This window comes from Eurosta solidaginis, chromosome 5 (assembly GCF_040869045.1).
Source record: "Eurosta solidaginis isolate ZX-2024a chromosome 5, ASM4086904v1, whole genome shotgun sequence".
NCBI classification, from domain to species: domain Eukaryota; kingdom Metazoa; phylum Arthropoda; class Insecta; order Diptera; family Tephritidae; genus Eurosta; species Eurosta solidaginis.
The window spans coordinates 241862259-241887364 of NC_090323.1; the positions used below are offsets into that span (position 1 = coordinate 241862259).

General features: G+C 34.7%; 2 protein-coding genes across 3 annotated transcripts in view; one reads left to right on the forward strand and one right to left on the reverse strand.

Moving 5' to 3' along the window:
- The first annotated feature begins 393 nt into the window (after nt 1-393).
- Nucleotides 394-25106, forward strand: part of Klp67A (Kinesin-like protein at 67A) — a 62697-nt gene continuing 37984 nt past the window's right edge. The window contains exons 1-3 of one of the 2 annotated variants that reach the window (XM_067789124.1): nt 394-901; nt 1646-2354; nt 2415-2771. In XM_067789124.1, coding sequence (XP_067645225.1) covers nt 600-901; nt 1646-2354; nt 2415-2771 — 1368 coding nt within the window. In that variant the 5' untranslated portion in view covers nt 394-599. The remainder of the gene's footprint in view (nt 902-1645; nt 2355-2414; nt 2772-25106) is intronic. The other variant, XM_067789125.1, reaches the window with a different exon arrangement.
- mRRF1 (mitochondrial ribosome recycling factor 1) lies at nt 4521-5913 on the reverse strand. Its single transcript, XM_067789126.1, has one exon. It carries the CDS (start codon nt 5844-5846, stop codon nt 5058-5060), a length of 789 nt encoding a protein of 262 aa, XP_067645227.1. The 5' UTR covers nt 5847-5913; the 3' UTR covers nt 4521-5057.

A 25106-nucleotide genomic window follows, 5' to 3' on the forward strand; every position in this document is an offset into this window, starting at 1 on the left:
GTTATTTTTGTTTATCTGCATATTCGTATGTTCATTTCATTCGCTCGTTCACAATAGTGCCTTATTTTTGAATATGCAACACTAAACAAACCCTATCAATCAGGTCGACAATTACCTAAGCGGTTTCAACTGAAAGCGCTTAGCCAACTCAACTCGATTACTTTTTATTGTTGCTTTCCATGCAATTCGGTAAGCTAGCTGGTGTTTTAATTGTACTAGTTAGCAACGAAATACAGCTATTGAAATGTTGGTAGAGTTTTGGGCTTTGGTGGTAGAAGTGGTAGAGAATGAAAAAGGGCTAAAAAGTTGGTAGTTCTACCAATAAAGTGGTAAAGTCCGTGCACTGCTTTCACCATGTCCATCTCGCCACTCACCGTAACCATCACACCATTCACCACATCCAAAATCCTTTATATACAATTATGTGGCAGTACTGTTGCTGTCAAATAAACTACAATGCTGCCAACATCAGTGTCAATTTTCAAACTTAAAACAAAAACAGCTATTTTGCCCACATAAACAGGACGCTGTTGAAAATATTTATTTTTGTGTGGTTTTTATTGTAAAATACATTAATTCAAGTGATATAAAAGTATCAAATGTCGGCAGGGCATACAAATATTAAAGTGGTTGTACGCGTCCGGCCATACAACCGAAAAGAGCTGGAGCAAAATCAGCGGCAAATTGTAAAAGTACTTGACAACAGCACGCTACTATTTGATCCTGACGAAGAAGATGATGAATTCTTTTTTCAAGGAACCAAGCAAAGTTATCGCGACATAACGAAACGAGTGAATAAGAAAATAAGTATGGATTTTGATCGCGTTTATGACCCAGAAGCAACAAATCAACAAATTTTCGACGAATGTACATCACCTTTAGTGGCTTCAGTTCTTAATGGGTAAGTTTCTTAGGGGCCGTAGTGGGACCGAAAACTATTTTCAATCAAGTGATAAAAATAAGACTATCAAACTATTGGTAATAGTCTAGTTGAGGGGTCGACTGCTAATACGCTACCAAAAATATGGAGAGAGGTGTCAAACGACGCGTATTAATCTCGAGAACAATAATCCGATGGGGGAAAAGAAAATTTTTATCTCTGTCTGGAGATATTTGCATTTGAAGTTGGCGATTTCCATGTGGTTGTTGTTGTGTTGTACCCCCAAAAAAAATTGTGCATCACCGTGGCGGTAGCCACGGTTATACCACACATCCGGACTTGGCATGGCGTAGCCCAGGGTTATTTTTTATAATCGCGGCCGAAGGCCGCCACCGCAGAAATACCATGGATCCGACCCCCGGTTTCGGTGGTACCCGCGGGTCTTTTTTCGGTTTTTCGTTAATATCTTTTGAACGGGTTAAAATTTTTATTTTCCGCTTTCGGATTATTAATACTGATGGTAGCGTATTAGCAGTCGACCCCTCAACTAGACTATTACCAAACTATTTAATAACATGATAAGAAATCGTTGATTTAGTAAGTACGCTTTGTACATAGTTAACGTATTTCATTAATCCGATTCACCATTTCGGAGCTATTCTAATTTATTCAATCACGGATCGTAGGACATCATGCGGCCCCTTGTTCAAGCTTTGCCTTCGCATATCAAAGTCTCATTTTAATAATACGGTTATTCAATTGAAGGTATAATTGCTCTGTGTTTGTTTATGGTGCAACTGGTGCAGGAAAAACATTTACGATGCTAGGTAATGATTCAGTTCCGGGTATAACGTTTCTTACCATGCGTGAATTATTTGAAAAAATTCAATCTCAAAGTACTACTCATAAATTCGATGTTGGAGTCAGCTATTTGGAAGTTTACAATGAATTAGTTATGAACCTTTTAACAAAAACTGGACCATTAAAACTTCGAGAAGATTCAAATGGGGTAGCTGTAAGAGGACTCGATTTAAAACCAATATACAGTGCTGAAGAACTTTTGCAACTGTTGGCACAGGGAAATTCCAATCGGACACAGCATCCAACTGATGCCAATGCGGAGAGCTCACGCTCTCATGCTATTTTTCAAGTACATATTCGCATGACAGATCGGAAAACAGGTACAAAACGTACAGTAAAATTATCGATGATTGATTTAGCAGGAAGTGAACGTGCTGCTAGTACCAAAGGAATAGGCGTGCGCTTTAAAGAAGGTGCAAGTATAAATAAGAGTTTACTAGCACTTGGGAATTGTATAAACAAATTAGCAGATGGAATGAAGCATATTCCATATCGTGATTCCAATTTGACACGCATATTAAAGGATTCACTAGGTGGAAATTGCCAAACTTTAATGATAGCTAATGTTTCGATGAGTTCCTTGACGTATGAGGATACATATAATACTCTCAAGGTATAAATGTATTTATTTAATATCATAAAACAAAATATAATATTTTCTCCATATATTTAGTATGCCAGCCGAGCGAAGAAAATTCGTACAACACTTAAACAGAATGTGCTCAAGTCAAATATGCCGAAAGATTTTTATATAAAAAAAGTTACCGAGCTTATGGAAGAAAATGAACGTTGCAAAGCTAAAATGATTCAACTGGAAAATTCTTCAGAAACAAGCCATTCGTATAACGAAAGTGAGTTAAAAGCTTGGTACACAAAAATTGATTCAGTATATGCTTCGGTCATCAAGACGCAACAGTATGTAATTGGTACACAGAGTAAAATAAAAACTCTTAAATTTCGTGAGAAACAAAGGAAAGAAAATATATCATACAACAAGCTACTTGAACGAAATTCAGCTAAATCACGCGAGGTAAGTATGCTTTTATTACTCTTATTAAATAATTTTTTTAAGAAGGTAAAAATTCCTTAAAAAGATATTGGCGCAAAGCTGAAAAAGTACTGAACTCAGCAACGCCGTCAGTAAAATGCTTGCTGAATGAAAGGCAACTGCAGAGATTTTGTGCTATGATACATCCCTCTTAAACTGATATTGAAGTTGTTGGTTAACTAATTTATCTATACTTTCGTCCACAACGGTATCAACGCATTACTATGCATTGTATTTATTTTCAATGAATATCATTTGGCAAAACATCTGACTTCCAAATTTCATTTCCCAAATGATTGTTCCCCTCAGGAGAAAACAATTGTAGTTTTTTTTTTGGCAAAGACAATGTTCTACGATAAAATTTAGAGTCGGGCTTTTGGTCTGACCACGTGAAACCTTCTAGGCCATACCATCCATGAGGAACTTGGGGTCGCCAAAGTCTCGGCTGTTAAGGAAACAGGATTCGTCACAGGGTAGGTGAGGTTGGCAATTGGCTTGGATAAGCTCGCAACCCCTTGAAAGGGTTGAATCAATTTGGTATTAAAATGGCCTCTTATGACATGCAGCCGCAATTTTACCGAAAATCCAGAGCTGTAATAAAATCCTCAAATCTTTTGCTGGCAGTATTTGGGGAAAAGATAAACGCTTATTACCACTTACAAAGCAATTGGCCAGCCGATGTATGCTACGCGCCCCGATATGGCCGCCAAGTCTAAAGACTACTCACTGGAAGAAGCTACAGGTCTGCGAAAATACTGCCCTCAGAACCGCCACGGGTTGTCTTATGTCCCCAGAACACCATCTACATAATGAGGCGAGAATACTCACCATTAGGGAGAGAAATGAAATGCTAAGCAAATAGTTCCTGTTGAATACCCAGAAACCTAGGCATCCCAACAAATATCTTATTGATAAGCCAACACCGCCCAGCGGCTTAAAGAGTCATCTCCGTAAGCACTATGAGGAAATACGGTGCCTGAGAACACAGCCGTATGAAGACAAAAAACACAATAGCTCCTCAGTGAACTCCGCAAACAGGCGTCGGACATCTATGCCAGGAATTACCCGGTGAATCCTGTACCCAAGAGGTTAAACTCTTACCTATCCAGAATCCACCCCGACATACAAAACCGCTTGTAACGGGTCCCCACATGACACCAACCATCGCTTCAGCTCTATTGTAGAACCAACGCCTCTAACACCCCTCTCAATATTTTTATTTATTATGATTTTTTATATACATGCGAGTATTATGTAATTATCTTCATATAATTTATGTTTTTACTCAGCACACTGTTGAGAAAAGTAAAAAAAAAAAAAAACCAACCCCACTTGTGCCCGATGTTTGGATTCAGGGACCCTAATCTGTAATTTTCCATCAAATACTCGACAAAAAATTTAGGGTGAGATCATATGGGTTAAAATTGTTTGTTTTTTTAGCCGGGAAAACGCTGAGTTGTTTGGTTGAGAAATGTCGATAGTATGAACTGAGTGTTGGATATTACAGTGTAAATTGATATTTTCTGGAAAGATTAACATTTAAGATATCGTAACGCGCGCTAACTTAATTTTGAGAAAAGTGAGTTTTTTGGTTATGCCGGTCGGAAAACCCCGAAGACTGAATAAATAATTAAATTTATCAGGCATCATCCGGAAATATCACTTTTGAGTACTATTTATTCTGCTAAGTCCCGTTCAAAAAAAAATAATAATAAAATAAAAAAAAACCCATTATTTTACATAAATGACAAAACTTTATTAACATTTCTAAATGATTCAGTCTTTCACATCGATCGAGCTTCATATAGTATGTATGTTTCAAAGTGTACGGGCGTTTCCTGCAGACTGTCAATCCGGACAGAAAAAGTAAAGTGCTTGTTAAAATTTTTTTGATGGCAGACGTTGGACGCATATATCGGGGTGTTTAAGCCAGAAATCAAGTCAGAAGAGTGGTCCAAGTCTGACTAAAAGCGATTACTAGCAGAACCTTGGTATTAAAGGAAGACTGCTCGGACGATTGTTTGCCCGGTTATAAAAAGTATGACAGCTCATCTTAGCTTATACTTTATACGATCAAAGTGAGAGGGTGCCTAACATTTATGAGCTCCATTTTGCGAACGTTCGAACCGGCACTTTATTTATGTATTCAAGAAACATTTCATTAGAACGCGAAAAATAAATGAAATTTAATCACGATTTAATGGTTTATGACGATGGTCAATGTCCTTACCGGCCGGAGAGCAGGAATTGCCACATGTATGTTATCTTTTAGGAATCGCCCAGTAATTCCTTTTGCTTTGTTGCCAATAGTTTATCCGCTTCTGCTATATACCTATCAGCTATGGCTGCAATTTGTGTTTGAATAGCAAAATTATCATCTTTGGATATATCCGATTGTTTTTTAATTTTTTTTATGGCAATATTTTGAATATCTCTAATTGAATCTCGATACTTGATGAATAGGCTTTTTGCATTTTTCGAGAGGCTCTCACGATGTTCTTTTGTAACCTTAGGTATTGGAATAAATAAAGTTGTTCCATCTTGTTGAGGATTAAGATTCATGCCACTATTCTCTAAGGCTTTCAGTACATCAGGTATAGTTTGAGGAAATGCAATCATGTTAACTACAATTGTTTTGGGATTTTTCCTTGAAATTTGTCCGAGTTCTTGTAATTCATGTTCAGCACCATCGACAAGCACTCGCAACTTTTCTACAGCACCCGAAGTAGAACGGATCGACAATTGTTTTATAAAATCATCTTTCATTTGTTGTATTGCTTTTTGCATTTGACCATTCAATGCATCCAAATCCAATACTTCTCGTAGTTGAGTTTCATTTATTTCGACTTTTGCTCCCGATTTTTTACCCTTTTCTTTTTTCTTATCTTTGCTTTTTGCATAACATCGTACTTGTGGGAAACATATGCAAGTGGTTTGTATCTGTGTCTGTAATTGACAAGCCACCAGAGGCATTTGTTTAATTCCTGGAAATGTTGTAAAGGAACGTAATTCCCGTTGTAACACACCACGTATAATTGGATATGTATTTTTATACATTATTATTGATCGAAATAACTTTTGAGTTGCAAATTTAAAGCGGCAATATAAGTTTATTTAGGGATGAAACGATACTAGCAAATACAACTAGGTATCGAGAATTTTTTTCCGATACCAAGAAATTTGTAATCGATACTTTTGTAACGAGTACTGAGAAGAAATCGTAGTGAAAAAGTAGTGTTTGTCGAACGATTCATAACCGCAAGATTATTTCTGCGTTCACATTATAGCCGTGGGCGCTTTCAGCAAACACAATCTTTGTTGATACGCTGGCAACAGTAGGGAGATGGAAAAGTTGGTAATTCCAAAGAGGATAAATATAAAAAACATCAAAATTTTAGAAATAAGGTTTTTCAATTAGCAAAAAAATCCTGCGAGTAACCTAGCGAATAACATTACGCAAAGTAACGAGTGACGTCTCTTATTATATTTATCCTCTTTGGTAATTCTATACGACAGCTTGGCAGTGCTAAAACGACTCCAAAAATATCGAGAGGTGTCAAGAGACGCGTATTGACGTCAACAACATAATCCGAACTCGGAAACTCTAATATTAAGAGGAAAAACTCAATTTATAACAATTACTTTAAAATGCAAAGGACTGATCCATATGGATCACATTGTTGCCTTTGCATGTTAAATTTCTATCCGTATCTGGATCACGCTTCATTGGAACGTAACATAAAGTACTGCTGTTGTATTAACGACAAAAAGCACTCCCCGCAGATTTTGGGTCCGAAATCACAATAAGATTGCGCTTTGCGCATTTAAACATTGGATCAGTTGTTTTTATGATGTATGAATTGACTCTTTTCCTTTAGCTCTTTTTTTCTGGTTTTTTTTTTTTATTCGCTCAAGAGTCAACTATGACGTAGATGCGCAGAACGAAGCAATTTTGAACTCGTGAATGGCCAATCTGGGTAGGTGATTTGTGGTTTTGGGTTTATGATACATTCTTATTTGTAACAGGATTCCCCTCGCGTAGGTGAGATTGAAAATTGGGTTGCGGAAGCTTTGAACTTATAAAGATTTTTATTACGCTTATGAACCCCTTGAATCCCCATACATAAAGTACTCAACGTTGTGTTCAGAAAGTAAATACTCAACGGCTGATCAACAGTGGTATTTGCTGAAAGCGTCCAATGGAATTAGTCAATGTTACCGTACCATAACGCCCAGCCCATAAAAAATACTATGGATCCCACTCCCGGTTCCGGAGCGCTCCGATGCCATTTTTCGGTTTTTTGGAAATATTGTTTGACAGAAATAATATTTTTGATTTCTCGCATTCGTCGTCCTGGGTCCAAAACGCGTCGAGTTTTAGCAGCTGTGACCTAAAGTAAATAATTACCGTTTTGACTACGTGACTTATTAGTCGTGGAATTTGTTAGTCACTTTTTGCATTTTATTTTTTTTATGAAATTGTCAAATTTTTAGGTTATGGCACCAATAACCGATGCCAGTAGATATGGATAGGTAAAAATATGGGTATTACTGGCGTTATGACTATGACAACTTTGCTAGGCCCTTAAGGCCCTGGAAAAGTTGACGTATCCATATCTATATAAAACAGCTGACCCACAACCAACCTTGTGAAAATCAATGTAATTGGCCAATGGTGCCATACCATAACGCCGTAGCCATAACCATAACATAGCCAACCAATTGGTTTTTCGCCATATCCGTAACCAAAAAATATTTGAGTTGATGTATTTATTACCTTTTTGTATATTTTATTTATTTTTTTGAATACGTTTTGACTAAGAGACAATGTTTGTGGAATATGTTTGTAATTTTTTGCGTTTTCTTAATTTTTATGAAAATTTAACGATTCCACAACCTTCAACCTTGCGCCCTTTTGTTTTTGCAAGGTCTGGAGCAACTCTCTGCAGCCATTCTAAAGTCGCGTTATTGGTGCAGGTCATCAGTTTAACCCTGTTGTTCCATCCAGCTGTTTCTAAGGCTGGTAGCGCTTTATTTGATTCTTAATACATAATTTTGGTCATGACACTTATCAGTTCCCTTTCTATGGATGTCCACCTTTCGGTTGATATCTGCCCATTGGGGTTGTTGTAATCTACACCTTTTCCAGTTTAAGTTCAGCAATTTACAATTCATATTCAGAAAATTACAATTCAAGTTCAAATTTCCAATTTAAATTCAAAAATTTGCAATTCAAGTTCAGAAATTTACAATTCATATTCAGAATTTCCAATTCAAGTTCAGAAAATTACAATTCAAGTTCAGAAATTCCAATTCAAGTTCAGAGATTTCCAATTCATATTCAGAAAATTACAATTCAAGTTCAGAATTTCCAATTTAAGTTCAGAAAATTACAATTCAAATTCAGAATTTCCAATTTAAGTTCAGAAAATTACAATTGAAGTTCAGAAAATTACAATTCATGTTCAGAAAATTACAATTCAAGTTCAGAATTTCCAATTTAAGTTCAGAAAATTAAAATTCAAGTTCAGAAATTTACAATTCATATTCAGAATTTCTAATTCAAGTCCAGAAAATTGCAACTCAAGTTCATAAATTTACAATTCAAGTTCAGAAATTTCCAATTCATATTCAGAAAATTACAATTTAAGTACAGAAAATTGTTCAGGTATTTTTATTTCATCCAATGGAAATCTGTGCATGCAAAATTGTTTAAACATATGTATATGTTAATTTTATTAATTCGTACATAAATACATAGCTTCGTCTTCAAAAGAGCATGTGGCTTTTCCAAAATAAATATGTAAACAAAAAACCCTTCCATATGTATATCAGAAAAACCTCGCTACATTCCCAAACTCCGAATATTTTGCAACACCGAGTATAATCATTGGGGTCAATTCTAAGCAAGTTGGAAAATTTAAATGCAATAACTTAAAAAACGAGCACGCTTACAAAACTTCTTCAGTTTTTGTTTGTAATTGTTATTTTGTAATTATTTATTTCATAGATATAATAAGTAATAATTGTATTACATAGAAACGTTGTAAGATTGCATAGTACATAATAACAAAAAGAATGGACATAAGTTAAGGCAGTGACACAATGACATTTTTCATATAAATGCGTTTAACATAAGCTTATGCATTCCAATAACATCGCCACAACAACCAAGATTTTGCGTTTGTAAATATGAAGGAACTTCAGACTTGGCAATTGAAGTTTATTACGCCTTGCCGATTCACATACAAAATTTCGCGAAGCACTGTTGTAAACATTCTCCCTATACAACAAAAATACTTGCTAACATATTTTGTGTCGTATTCGATTGTTATATTTAAAAAGCTTTCTTCTTTGCTTATTTAATATTTTATTTTAATATTTAAAAGTTGTTTTACTAATTACAAAATATTTTCAATGAATATTTTTTTATACATCAAAAATGAATATTAGAGAAAAGTGTAAAAACATATTTCACATAAATTACAAACATACTTATTTAAAAGTTGATAATGCTCAAATGTATATTGTGGTTTACAACTCGGCCAACCTGACTAAGGCCGTCCCCGGTCATATATCTTAAAGACTAAATTAAGTTTAAAAAAAATATTTCAAAATTGTTTACATATATTAAAATTCTTTATATATAAACAGTTAATTATAATTGAGATAACAATCCGATAAAAGCTAATATTTCATAACTCATTTAATTCTTCAGCAGAAACGACACCATTATTATTATTTCCAAGCCACTATCTCATTTTATTAGCTTCAACAACGCCATCATAAGGTAATTGAGTCAACTGACAGTTTTCTACGTCTCGCACCACATATCTATCATTTCCTAAAATCTTATGTATTACATAAGGGCCTTTAAACCTCGGTATGAGTTTTTTGTTTGTTCCCACAACCGAATCTACATTTATTATGACTACAAAATCTCCCACTTCATATTCTTTTACCATCACAATTTTTTTGAAGAAATAGTTTAAATTATATTCCTGCTTTTTCTTAATAGCTTCAGATGCATTTAATCTAATTTGATCCAGATCACGCGCTTCATTAACATTTATTCTATTATCTAAGTACTCTGTAAACTCATCCACTATTTCACCCCTCTGTTCTACGCCGAATAAAACTTTACTAGGAGAATTTCCCGTAGTACTGTGAACAGAATTATTAATGGCATATTCCACTTGGAGAAGTTTGTTGGACCAATCTGCATGGTTAAGTGGATGACTAAGCTTACCTAACATGGTTTTCAAAACTCTATTTACTCGCTCCACTTGCCCATTTGCTTGTGTAGAGGCGGTAGCTACTTTAGTATGTAATATTTTTCGCTTTAATAAAAAGTTTTCAAAATCCAATGACGTAAAACATGTACCTCTGTCGCTTACAATGCGCCTTGGACGACTATAATAACTAAAATATTTATCTAAAGCAGCGGTAACTTCTTTACTACTTGTTGAATTTGTCGGATAAAGTTCAACGAATTTTGTAAAAGCATCAATCACGACTAACAAGTGTTTCCGTTTAGATTGAATTGAAGGGAGAGGACCAAAATGATCAATATGAATTGTGTCAAATGGTTCAGGTTTTTTAGGTATATTAAACAAATTTCGTTCATTTATTCGAACGGGCTCTGCATAAATAATACATTTGAGACAGTTTTGTATAAATTTTTCAACTTTTTGTTTCATTTTCGGAAACCAATAATGTAAACATAACGTCATCACGGTTTTTTGAACAGATTGATGCCCTATTTTTTCATGTATCTGTTTTATAATATTGTCCTCCATTTCTTTTGGCACATAAAGTGCTACTTTTTCTGCTCCTTTGTCTCTATAAATTAAACCATTTGAAAATTTAAAGTCTATTACTTCCTCTTTTTCCATGCGTTCTTTTAAAGCTCGTATTTCATTGTCACGTTCTTCGGCTATCCGTATTTGAAATTCAGCTTCACTAATATCTATGTTGGCAACTTGACATCGACTTAACGCATCAACATGTCCCATGGATGCACCAATTCGATGTTGAATAGTATAATTAAAACTTTCAAGTTCTAATGCCCATCTTGCAATACGAGCATTCACCTGTTTCTTTCCTAAAGTAAATGCAAGTAAATTGCAATCTGTAACAATTTTAAATGGAATACCTTCAAGATATACATTAAATCTTTTCAACGCATAAATTATTGCTAGGGTTTCAAGTTCGAAACTATGGTATCTGCTTTCAGCACTTGTAGCAGTTTTTGAAAAATAAGAAACTGGATGAAATTTACCATCATCTTGACGCTGCAATAAAACTGATCCGAACCCCAATGAACTTGCATCACAATGTAGTTCCGTTTCTTTTAAAGGATTATAAATAGCTAACACTGGACATTCAGTCAATTTAGTTTTTTAAGTTCCTGAAATGCACTAACATACTGTTCGTTAAAATCAAAGCTTATATTTTGTTTAAACAGTTGTTGTAATGGTTTCACAATCCGAGAAAATGATGGTACGAAGCGTCGAAAAAAGGTCCTATGCAAGAGTGTAACTCTTTTTGGTTTCTTGGTAGAGGATAATTTTTTATTGCCTTCAAATGAGTATGTAAGTGAAATGCCTTTAGAAGTTACTAAATATCCTAAATATTCAATTTCGTGATAGCCAAATTTACATTTGTTAAGATTTAACTTTAAGCCTTTTTCTGAAATACGTTTCAAAACTATATCTAATAATTCTTTATGTTGCTCAAAATTTCGCGAAGCTATTATTATATCATCCATATATATAATTAGTTGTTTTGAATCAATGAAGTCTCTAAAAATCGTATTTATAAATCTTTGGAATACAGCAGGTGCATTTTTTAATCCAAATGACATTCTTAAATACTCATATTGCCCATTCGGCGTTACAAAAGCAGTATATTGAACAGATTCTGGATACATCTTGACTTGATGAAATCCACTTTTTAAGTCTAATACTGTAAATATATTTTTCCCTTCTAAATATTCAATGCAGTCATCTATTAAAGGTAGCGGGTAGTTATCCCTCACTGTTAATTTATTTAAACCTTTGTAATCTATACACATTCGCATTTTACCTTTTCTTTTAACTAAAACTATTGCAGAAGCATATGGTGAGTTACTAGGTCTAATGATCCCTTCCTTCATCAGCTCATCAATAGTAGTTTGTACCTCAGTTTTTTTTAAATAAGATAAGCGTCGCGGGGTGCAATAAAACGGGGTTTCGGTCGTCAAATGAATTTTCATTTCATAATCGAGTGGACGAACCGTTATATCATTTGGTTTAAGGTGGGATTTTGTTATTATATCATGCAAAATTCATTTCTTAGTTTTATATAATTTAAGGTTTATATCTGGTTCTGGCAAATCGGAAAAAAATCAATGCAAAATATATCATTAGTATCTGCACTTTCATTATGACATCCGTTTACTAGAGATAAAGTAGGCTTCGGACTATCATTGATTGATCTTAAAAGATCGTATCTGCTGACATTATGAGTTAAATTTTTTTCATTTACAATACCACAAATTTTCCTTATTTGTATTAATTTTTCCTTGGAATATTTTAGTTTAAGTTTTTTTAAACAAATATTAAATTTAGACAGGAAATCTCGCCCCAAAATTGCTGGCATGAGCATACATTCATCCGATAGTATGAAAAACTTAATTGTTTTTATTTCATTTTTAAAATTTGCTAAACAATCTAACTCATTTTTAATTGATAATTTATTTCCTCCAACACCAATAAAATTTGAATTTAATGGACGTCTGCTTGCTCTTGTTAGCTCAACTAGAACATCAGATTCACGAATCAAACTAACCGGACTACCGGTGTCAAAGAGAGAAATATACTTATTAAAAACTGCTTTTTCATTATTATGGAACTTAATACATACTTCATTAAAAGCGTCTACTACTTCATAACGGTCTACATCTTCGAAATCGTTAATTGCAGCTACTTGTTGCTTAACTAGTTTGTGTAAAATTTTCTTGAGATTTGGACATGAACGATACTCATGACCCATTTCCCAGCATTGGAAACAAGATCCTTTTGGTCTCATAGAGTATGGACAGTTAGGCTTTATACATATGTCCTGTTTGTGCGCAATTAAAACAGATATTTGTATGCACTTTATTTTCAACTTTGCTTTCCTTGAACGGTAGCTTAGTGATTTCTTCGCTTTCACGGCTCAAATATTTATTTTCATACCGTGACACCAACATCTTTAACTCATTGCTTGTTCGAGCACTTATAAGAAGGGTTATATTGGAAACATTCTTCTCCAAACCATCAATAATAAATTCAATCTCTTCTGATTCAGTGATATCAGAACGTCTTGCAATTGTTTGCATGCACAGAATATAGCAATGAAGAGATTCATTCTTCTTCTGCCAACGTCGTTGACGCAACATTTTATACACATCTCGTCGGCTGACACTTCTGTCAAATTCATTAATAAGTTGCTCACAAAGCTGTTTATATGTTACAGCAGATATTGTAGAAAGGAATACTCTTGATGTGTCAGGAAGAGAACGACGTAAACTCCAAAACCGTAAATGGTCATCGGCATTTACCGTGTTCATTATTTCTTCAAAATCGTTTATAAAAAATCTAACAGAATATGTAATATCATCGCCACTGAATTTTGTAATGGCATGTTCGATGTTTTTATTATTAATATATACTTCAGGCACACCTGCGGCTTGTTCTAATTCACGTAAATGTCTTTTTAAAGTAACTATTTCAATTTGTTTTCTTAAATGAGATAATTCTTGATCAACAGGATCAACGATAATGTTAATGGAACTGCCTGCTTTCATGTTATTATTAGAACAATGATTAAATTTTCCCGCGGAACTACCGCCATACACACGACTAGAACTTAATTCGTGCCTCGAAACAGATACTTTAGGGATAACACCATTAACACAATAAATATTATTGACAGAGACGCCAGGAGCGGAAATATCATTGGCAGAAACACCAATAGCGGAAGTATTATTTATACTATCAGAACGTTGGTGGCATGCGCACCAAAGCGGGCCAAACTCGTCGCGATACATCATTGCATGAATATGACTTCGTGGCTATTACTGAAACTTGGCTAAACTGTGCCATATATTCAAGCGAATACTTCGATGATCACTATAATGTGTAATGTATACCGATCGGGATGTTCTAGCTACTGGGCACGAGAAGGGTGGTGGTGTTTTACTGGCTGTAAGAGCACATTTGTGCAGTAACGCAATCAGTCTTGATTTATCCGATGGGTTGTTAGATCAAATCTGTGTTAGAGTTAAATTTACTAGCAACAAATCATTAATACTTTTAGTTTCTTATGTTCCTCCTGGTAGTGGTATAGAAATGTATGTTAAACATTTAGAAAATGTGATTGCAATCTCAAATTCTCTAAAGTCTGGTGATGAAATTATTTTCTTAGGCGACTTTAATCTACCCAATATCTCTTGGGAAAATCATAATAAAACTTTAATACCGCATAATCTCAGCTCCAGCGTCGAAATCTATGTCGTAAGCACTTTGCTCTCTCATGGTTTCCTGCAACGTAACGGAGTTCAGAATGACAATAATAAAATCCTAGATATAATATTTGTTACTAATAATTTAAAAGTATCATGCCATGAATGTCTATCTCCAATTTTGAATAATAGTTTTCATCATAAGGCTATTTTTCTTAGTATTATGTTTTATAGTTTCGATACCGTAAAAGATGAACCACTAGCTCGGCGTGATTACATGAGTGCCGATTATGAATCTATAAATAATTTTTTGCACTCTTCCGATTGGGAGTTTCTGAAAAATTCCGGCTGTCCCAATACTTCTTACGAGATATTGTGTTCCATTTTTTCTGAAGCCATCTCTAATTTTGTTCCCCTAAAAAGATGAGCAGCTAAAAACAAGCCACCTTGGTTCAATCTAAGACTCTCTAACTTGAGAAATAAAAAGAATAAGGCTTTTAAGAAGTTCAAGAATAATAGTTCTGAAATCAATTGTCTTAACTTCATTCATTTAAGAAAGGAGTTTGATCATCTTCATAACTTCTTATTTAGGCACTATATGTATACCGTTGAAACGAATTTAAAGTCCAATCCGAGAGGATTTTGGAAATTCATAGATTCCAGGAGGAAAACAAATGGATTCCCAACGAACTTGGAATATGATGGCGCTATCTCTGATAATACTGTCGAGTCCTGCGACTTGTTTGCAAAGTTTTTTCAGAAAGTTTATGAGAATCATAGCATTCCTATATCGCCTACATTTCATTCCATACCTTTACCTTCTATAACCTCCTTTTCAATCGCCGAAGAGGATGTACTATCCGCTATTTCATCGCTAAAGTCCAGTTCCAAACATGACTCCGAGGGATTTGCGCCTGTATTTTTCAAGCGTTGCTGCTATACTTTAGCTAATCCCATATCCCAGCTTTTCCAGCATTGCATCAATAAGGGTACTTTTCTCGAACAGTGGAAGTTATGTCACATTGTTCCGGTCTTTAAGTCTGGTGATCGTAATGATGTTTGTAATTATAGGCCTATCGTTATACAGGGGACACTGGCCAAATTGTTCGACTACATAATCCAATCAAAGTTATTTGACCATGTTCGGGATTTTATCTCTAAAGATCAACACGGCTTCTTTCCTGGAAGATCAACCTGTTCGAACTTGACCCTATTATCGAATAGTATAGTGGGTGCGTTCGGAAAGCAGGCACAACTTGATGTGATTTACACAGACTTCTCCAAAGCCTTCGATAAAGTATGTCATACCATACTTTTGCAGAAGTTACGAAGTTACGGAGTTAGTGGCATTCTCATTAATTTCTTCGCTAGTTTTCTGTCAAACAGGAAACTATTTATTAAGTTAGGGAATACAACCTCAAGACTATTTATCGACGCGTGGTCAGGTATACCTCAGGGTACTCACTGCGGACCACTGCTATTTCTTTTATTTATTAACGACCTACCGAATTGCTTTAAATTCGCTAAGTGCCTAATGTTCGCGGATGACGTCAAACTTTTTTGTACCGTTCGTGATGCAAGTGATAGCCATAAGTTACAAGTCGATCTCAATTCACTGAATCAGTGGTGCACTTTGAATTGTCTCAAACTGAACATCAATAAATGCTGTGTTGTCACCTTCTCTAGGAAGTCTAACAACATAATATTTAGTTACAATATAGACAATTGTGCTCTAGCTAGAAGTACCAAAATGAAAGATTTGGGTGTTATTTTCGACTCAAAGCTAACATTTTCTCAACACATTGACTTAATAGTATCAAAAGCTTTTTTTATGATAGGGTTCATAAGAAGAAATTCAATGGATTTCAGAGATCCTTGCACTTTAAAAGCTCTTTACATATCTCTTGTTCGAAGCAGACTAGAGTATTGTTCTCTAATATGGTGCCCATACTATGAAACCCACTCAAACAAAATCGAAAGAGTCGGCTTTTCACAAAAACAAAAAGCCCTATAGATATCCAACAACAAAGTAATGTAGTATATCAAATACAGTGCAAAGGTAACGACAGCGAAAACTGCAACAAAGTGTACATTGGCACAACAAAAAGAACACTAGGTACGCGATTAGCTGAACACGAAGCCGACATACGCAAACAAAAACAAAGCACAACTTTATCTCAACACGCGGTAACAAACAACCACACAGCTGACTTTGCAAATACAAGAATATTGGACAAAGAGAAAAGAGAAAAAACGAGATACACCATAGAGAGCCTTCGAATACTTCAAAAAAGAGAACATACGATTAACAGAAGAGAAGACACTGACAATATTGCCGCTTCATATTTATTATGTTTATAACATTTATAGTGACAAGTTTACCATAAAAAACGATGGTATCGATTTTTGATTTAGTTTTAATAGTTTAATGGTTTTAACATATTTTAATATTTAAAGCAACACATTTTTATGAAAGTAAGTGCAAAATTAACATTATTGTCAAGTGTAATTTTTGTTTTATGTGTAATCATGTTCACCGTCTCCTTACATATCTCTATATATATGTATGTAAAAAAATACACAAAACTTATTGTAATGTTCGCTTTCTTATATTAAATAAATATAGATATCTTAACTCCTGATGATGCCAAGGAAATTTGGCGAAACGTTGAGTTAAAAGGTGGAATAAGTCTCTTTTATTCGCACTATCAACAATTAGATCAGAAAAGCTTATATAAATTAAAAATTTGCATGCCAAACAAACTGATCGGTAACAAAAATCTTTTATCTTCTTCTTATGATTTGCTTGGAACAAAATTGGGGAGTTGGCTACTTTTCAATATCAGATGGTGCTAGTGTCGCTCATTCTACCATTCTCCATAAAAATACATGCAATCTACTCATAATACACAAGCATGTGTTAAACTCATCTATATGAAAAACTGCTTATGTGTCGGAGCTGTTACGCATGCATGTGTACATTAGCATGGTCCTTTAAAATTACAAAAACGCTTCTTACATCTGTAAAATGAGTGCTTGTGCGACTTATGTACTTTTATATTGCATATGTATGTGAATTACGTTATACAGAGGTGAAAGAAATGCACGTTGTATGTCAATTTATGTATGTATGAATATTACATAGAGTGTCTCACTTTCAGCGAATAATTTTTATACTCAGCTGAGCAGAGCTCACAGAGTATATTAACTTTGTTCGCATAACGGTAATCCGTAACGGCATAAATTAATCGAGATAGATATAGACTTCTATATATCAAAATGATCTGGGCGAAAAAAGAAATTTATTTATCCATATCCGTCCGTAAGCAGGAAAACTTGAGTAAATTTTGAAGTAGCTTTGATGAAATTTGGTACGTAGGTTCCTGCGCACTCATCCCAGATCGCTATTAAAAATTAACGAAATCGGACTATAACCACGCCCACTTTTTCGATATCGAAAATTTCGAAAAACCCAAAAAGTGCGATAGTTCATTACCAAATACGGATAAAGCGATGCAACTTGGTAGGTGGGTTGATCTTATGACGTAGAACATAAAATTAGTAAAATTTTGGACAATGGGCGTGGCACCGCCCACTTTTGAAAGAAGATAATTTGAAAGTTTTGCAAGCCATAATTTGGCAGTCGATGAAGATATCATCATGGCAAGTGCGTTACTCCTATTCCAATATGTGTGCTAAATAAAAATTAGCAAAATTGGATGACGAACACGCCCACTTAAAAAAAATTTTTTTTTAAGTCAAATTACAACAAAAAATTTAATATCTTTACAGTATATAAGTAAATTATGTCAACATTCAACTCCAGTAATGATATGGTGCAAAGAAATACAAAAATAACAAGAAATTGCGAAATGGGCGTGGCTCCCCCCTTTTTCATTTAATTTATCTACTACATAGAATACTTTTAATGCCATAAGTCGAACAAAAATTAACCAATCCTTGTGAAATTTGGTAGGGGCATAGATTCTATGACGATAACTGGTTTCTGTGAACATGGAAAAAATCGGTCGAAGCCACGCCCAGTTTTTATACACAGTCGAACGTCTGTCCTTCCGCTCGGCCCTTAACACGATAACTTGTGCAAAAATCGATATATCTTTACTAAACTTAGTTCACGTACTTATCTGAACTCACTTTATCTTGGTATAAAAAATGGCCGAAATCGGACTATGAGCTCGACATACTCTTTTATAGCCCATTGTTGTCAGGTATATCGCACAATTTTCTTTCAATTAATTACGCTTCGCTTTTTATGTATTATACTTTGTATGAATGTCAAAATTTTTTTTACCTTGGCCGCGCACGTGTATTTACACTTACAGAATGAAGTAAAATCATAGGAATTTTGACTCAATTGCTCTTACGAACATATGTGAAAAAATTTTCAAAGCACAAAGTAAAGTTTTGTGAAGCTGAATTGTAATTTTCTGAACTTGAATTGTAATTTTCTGATTATGAATTGGAAATTTATGAACTTGAATTGTAAATTTCTGAACTTGAATTGTAATTTTCTGAACTTGAATTGGAAATTCTGAATATGAATTGTAAATTGCTGAACTTGAATTGTAATTTTCTGAATTTAAATTGGAAATTCTGAATATGAATTGGAAATTTCTGAACTTGAATTGTAATTTTCTGAACTTAAATTGCAATTTTCTGAAATAAAATTGAAAATTCTGAATTTGAATTGTAATTTTCTGAACTTGAATTGTAATTTTCTGAACTTGAGTTGTAATTTTCTGAACCTGAATTTAAATTGGAAATTCTGAATATGAATTGGAAATGTCTGAACTTGAATTGTAATTTTCTGAACTTAAATTGTAATTTTCTGAACTTGAATTGTAATTTTCTGAAATTAAATTGAAAATTCTGAATTTGAATTGTAATTTTCTGAATTTGAATTGGAATTTCTGAACTTGAATTGTAATTTTCTGAACTTGAATTGGAAATTCTGAACTTGAATTGTAAATTTCTGAATTTAAATTGGTAATTCTGAATATGAAATGGAAATTTCTGAACTTGAATTGTAATTTTCTGAATATGAATTGTAAATTTCTGAACTTAAACTGGAAAAGGTGTAGTATTCCCACAGTCAGGGACTGCTTCGCAACTTCGTTCATCTTGTTCTCGGTGAAAACTGGAGCCTCAGCGTTAGCTCCATTTATTATAATCAAGTAAACTGGAGTTTGATCGTTACCTCCCTTTAGCTGATTAACGTGTATGGCTTGATTTATCAAGCCATAACTACCTATCTCTCCCTGTATGACAGCTTTTGAGGTACATGGCTTTTCAGTACTTATACTTCCCTCTTCAATCCGCTTTGGAGATTTTGAGGCAGGTTCGCCTCCTAGTTCGGTTACTGGGGCGTTTTAACCGGCTTCATGACATGTGACTTTATTAACGACTTTGCCCAGATACGACCTTATTAACAGAATATCTGAGATATGTTCATTTTAGCAAAACTCCTAAGTTACGACCTTTCTATAAGGATAGCTCATTCTGTTTCCGTGAAAAATTTCCAAATGAATTTACTTTAAAATTCTTATACCACGATATAACTTTACTAAATTTGCCACAACTCTGTTATTTCTGACCCGAATGGAAAATGGTTTTCTACCTCACCAAAATCAAAACCAAGCAGTTGTATTTTGAAGCATATACCGTTGCGATTCTGAATTGTGATCTATTTCTCGCATAAGTCTACATAGAAATAGCTCATAAGCTGTTGCTCTGATTCTCTGATTGAAAAACATTTTATGGGGGAAAATCGTTTATGTAGTTCCATATAAAAAACTAAAGATTTTTTGAGCAGAACGAAAATAGCGTTTTACAGTTTTTTAAAGTGGATAACTTCGCGAAATCTCAGACCCTATAAGGTTTTACTTATTTTTACATTCATAATCTTATTCTGTAAGTTTTTTCATTAAATGATTCAACAAACTAACGGTTATGAATAACTAGCCTTACCCGGCGTACGTTGTAACGCCCGAGATCGAATGAATGTTGCGTTATTTTTTCTGTTTTGTTTGTTGATAGTTTAGTTTATTGTTCTGTAAATTGAATTCAATTTTGTACGCATATTTGGTGAAATTCTCGTGTAAAACATTTTATTATTGTATCCTATTGTAATGCATGTGGGTACACAATATTTTTGGTTTTTTCGTTCGGTGCAAAGATAAACAAATTTTTTGGCGTTCCAACTCTAGAGCAAGCAACATATAGCTGGCCATGGGAAAAGCACGGATTCTCTAAATTTAATCCTGCAACATTAAGCGATTGTCCTTGTGCTTTGTTGATTGTAATTGAAAAAGCAAGGCGTACAGGAAACTATAAGAGTTGCTTCTTTTACATTAGGCATTAATTTCTTAACGCAAAGACTGGATCCATTGCACAATTTTGGTGGGTCTAAATTCCGAAGAAGCATGATTGGTGAGCAGAGCTGGGTAAATTCAATTCCATTACATTACCCATTACATTCCTCAGTAATTGGAAAAAGTAATAAATTCCTTTCCTCCAAAGCAAAGGAATTGATTACATTTCAATTCCTCAAAAAAAAAAAAATACCAAAAGTAATTTTGTTTTTTGAGGCTCAAGTACAAAAATTGTACTTTGTAATTGAAAAAAAAAAAAATACTTTGCTCAAATGTAATTTCTGCCTCAAAGAAATTTCGAAAGTAATTGAAAAACTACAAGTTAGTTTGTATATAGGAACTTACTCCGGTTGATTTTCGGACCACACTTCATTATTTCATCAGATTTTTCTTGTGAGTGGTAACTGAAAGCATTTGGAAACACCAAATAATATAAAATCATTATATTAATGTAGTTCACAGCTAAGTAAAGGCACCTCTTTCCTCCGCTATCAAAATGCGTTTTCTTTTGTTGTTACATATTTCACAAATGCAATATAGAAAACAGGATTCCGACACAGATGTAAAATGTATTCCAATAAAAAACAATTTGTGTTGATGAAATTGTAAATTTTTCGCATGAATTACTGGCTTTATATGGGAAAAGGGTTTGGAAGTATGATTCTAATATCCCTAACTAAGGTAGGCACCTTGTCGTTTGGGTGAGGGCTTAGCCGAACACCATAGCGCCCGACTATGAGGCGCAGCGGTTTAGGACTGGCATTTACGCCGTTTCGCCTCATAGGAGGGCGCACAGTGTTTCGTGTAGAAGAAGCTAGCTGGACAAACACAAAGTTCTTATTCCAAGAAAAGTGTAATGAGAAATGAAAGAAAACAAACAAAATAACGGGATTTTTGGTTTTTTTTGATATTTTTGCTCATATATATTGAGTAATTGAAGTAAGAAGGCAGGAGTGGCCGTAAAATGCATTGATTAATTTGCAAAATTCTTGTTGAATATTAAGATTCATATTTCTTTTAAGTGAACACTTTTACATAATTTTTTTGATGGATTCTAAGCTCGAAGGTAAGTAAAATTTTTTAATAGTAATTATTTCACAATTAGAGTATTTTCAATATATTTAACATTCCGTTATTAAGAAGAAAATGTATTTTTTCCCTATATTTTTAAATTTAGGGACAAAAAAGTTACATACATTCGCGGACATCCGGGCTTAATTTTACATATGTTATAGTCGCAAGTATTCTCTAATAGTCGAAAGAAAAAACCGTTGCGAATTCTTTGCACATCTATTTTTAATTTAATTTTTTTTTTGTATATTTAGTTATCTCTACATATCAAATAGGATGTATGTACGTACCAGCTCCGACGAGATATTTGAACCTTTAAAGCTGATCTACAAACGGCAAAACCAATTCCCTGGTACAGGGAACAAACACGTAGCCATAAAACATACAAAAATAAACGCGCAAGGTCAACAAGAGCATACCAAAAGCAAAAAGGCGAAGATCATTGACTTCAACCTGCCACAACCTACCGCACCAGTCACCAAGGCATAAAAACAGGTACATACAATGGATTGATGAAGATAAACCAAAACCAGGTTTCGGCAATACCAATGACGGCAATACTGCTCGTAGGTTTTTCGAAAATTCTGAGGCTAGTGCTGAGATTACGGAATTGGATGTAACGCTCATGAAAAGATTCGACACTCTCCTTCCCGTATTAGCATCTGGGTACAATATAAATATCCAAAGATTTGTAAAATTTGCGGTCGAGACTAAAAAACTATACATAGATCTCTATCCATGGTTTAATATGCCTGTTACAGTTCATAAATTCTTAGTGCATAGTACTGATATTATAAAATCAGCAATTTTACCTATTGGTCAACTTTCCGAGGAAGCACAGGAAGCCCGTAACAAAGATTTGAGACGATTCAGGGATTATAACACACAAAAGCAGACGCGTGAAGCCACGAATAGAGATCTTATGAATATGTTGCTTATAACATCGGATACTTTAGTTAACAGATTTAGGGAGATACCTAAGAAAAAAATTTAAAAGTCTGACTTCAGAAGTCTTAAATTTACTGTCCCCCGATAATGTTTAAGAGTCAATAAATACCCCATTTGTTTCAAGCTTTCACAGTAGTGTTGCTGATGTTCATGACTATTCCACAAGTGACTCATCCAATGAAAGTGATAATAGCGAATAATAACATAATTATAAAAGATAACCTACCCTATAACTTTTTGTTGGATCAGGTTTTATTCAATTTAAATCTATTGTCTTTTCTACTTTGTATGATACTTTACTTTTCAGTTCTTGTAATAAGTAATTTTCACATAATTAATTTAATTATCTACATTTTTTTTTTTTTTATTTTTTTTTTATCTACATTTTTATTATTATTATTGTAATTCACTTTCACATTCCTGACTGGTACTATAAAATAATTCTGTAAAAATTGTAGTGCCAGGATAAATACTCAAATAAATACAAAATATGTATGTACAGTCACTCACATAAATAAGTAGACACCCCTTTTTGGATAATTCTTACAATTTTCGCTTTCGCAAATTTATTTTAACTAATTTCCCATAAGAAAATTTGTCACGATCTATAACAAAAACTAAATTATATTTAAAAAATTCGACGAATTTTCATAAAAAATTTAAATTTTTTTTTCGGAATTTTTAGAATTTTTTAGAGTATTGAGATTTGTATTCCATTCAATTTAAGTACAATAAAGTAATATTCTTAAGTCCTTTAAATTTTTTTGGATCTATGTCACTGATTCACATGAGTTACTGTATATGAAATAAGCAAATGTATGCATATGAAGTAAAATTTTGGAAAAAAATAAAAAAAAGAACATATGGCTAAAAAAAATGACGTAGTTGTAATAAATGACTGCATATGAAACGGAAAATCTGATAAAATAATTTTGTCCAGCTAGCTTGTTCTACACGAAACACTGTGGGGCGGCGGCATGTCGGTGACCAAGAACTGCTAACCCCCTAATTCACGGCGTTATTCGGACCGTGCCTATTGGACGATTTGCAGCCAGTGGATAAATTCTAACAAAGCCTTCCCGATATCGGACCCTCGGGAAGTATTGATGGCATTACCACAGTAAGGGGTGCTGCTGTGGAGGACGGCTCTTTCGTAAATAATACTGAACCGCTGAGGCCGCCCTGTCGGGCAGGTGGTAATACAACAAAGATGAACGACTCATTATCTAATTCTAATAAGGACGGTGATAATGGGAGGACTCAGTCACAAGCCAAAAATGACAAAAACGCATTAAGCGATGCGTCGGACTCGGGGAGTGAGAGTAGTGCTGATTCAATGAACTCCGTGTTGGAAAAGCATACAACTGAAAACGGAGTAGAAGAGTCGAGTAGGGTACTGGGCAGAGGAAGTAACAGAGCCCTGTCGCATTACCGATCAGCACTAAGAATTGTCCAACGCCTGGGAGCAGCGGTCGACCCAACAGAAGCGGAGATTGAGCGCTTGGAATGGGCTCATGAGGCGGTAGAAGTAGGTCGAAGGTAGTTCAAAAGGTTTACTGCGAGAAACTCTCGGCACTGCAACTGGTACGAGTAGGAAGAAGTGTCGAATGGCAGAATGAAGAGGCAACGTTCGGCGTAAGGCGAAAAGTCTGCTTTCAAGAGTCTGAAAGGACCCAGTCGCAGAGGCGCGAGGCAGGGTAGCCGCATAGACAAGATAAGTAGGCCTAAAGCTGTAGGACAGGTGGCCCCAGTAGCGAGATAGCAACTACCTCGAAAGCTGCAAGTCAGAAGAAGGACATCAAAAGTAGCGAAGTGCCAAGTAGGGAAGTAGGAGATAAGCCAAAGGGAGAAAAAGCTAAGACTCCGGCTTTTCCCGAGAAGATGAATGATGTGGCAAGGTATTCACTGACTTCGGCGCTGGTTGATTGTAGGAATCCTGTCAGACAGATGACTACTGAAATGTGGAGATCTGTAGAAAGGGAGCTTATTTACTTAATGCTTAAAATGATACTGGCGCAATCACGTAAGGCTCTGGTGTGAAGATGATAGCGCCCGCGAGCTTGCTGTGGCTGGAGGAAGTGGTTCCAAACCTCCAAAGCCAATGCACGACCGCGAAGTTCGAGGTGGTGGATAAAGCGCAAATCCCCACGGTACAAAAGTTAAAGTATGTATACCATGCGTGATGAAGTCGAAGGATACACTGCGACTTCTGCAGAAACATAATCCGAATATACCGACACAGGATTGGACATTGGGATCTATACATTACTTCCATTGTGCTGCAATATCACCAGGCTCAGCGCTATGATTCGAGCCGGCCTGATATATGTTTAAAAATGAATTAAAGGATTCTGTTAAGTCCTTATATAACCCAAAAAAACACAATGATAACACAGGCCGACAGTATCTCAGACCCGG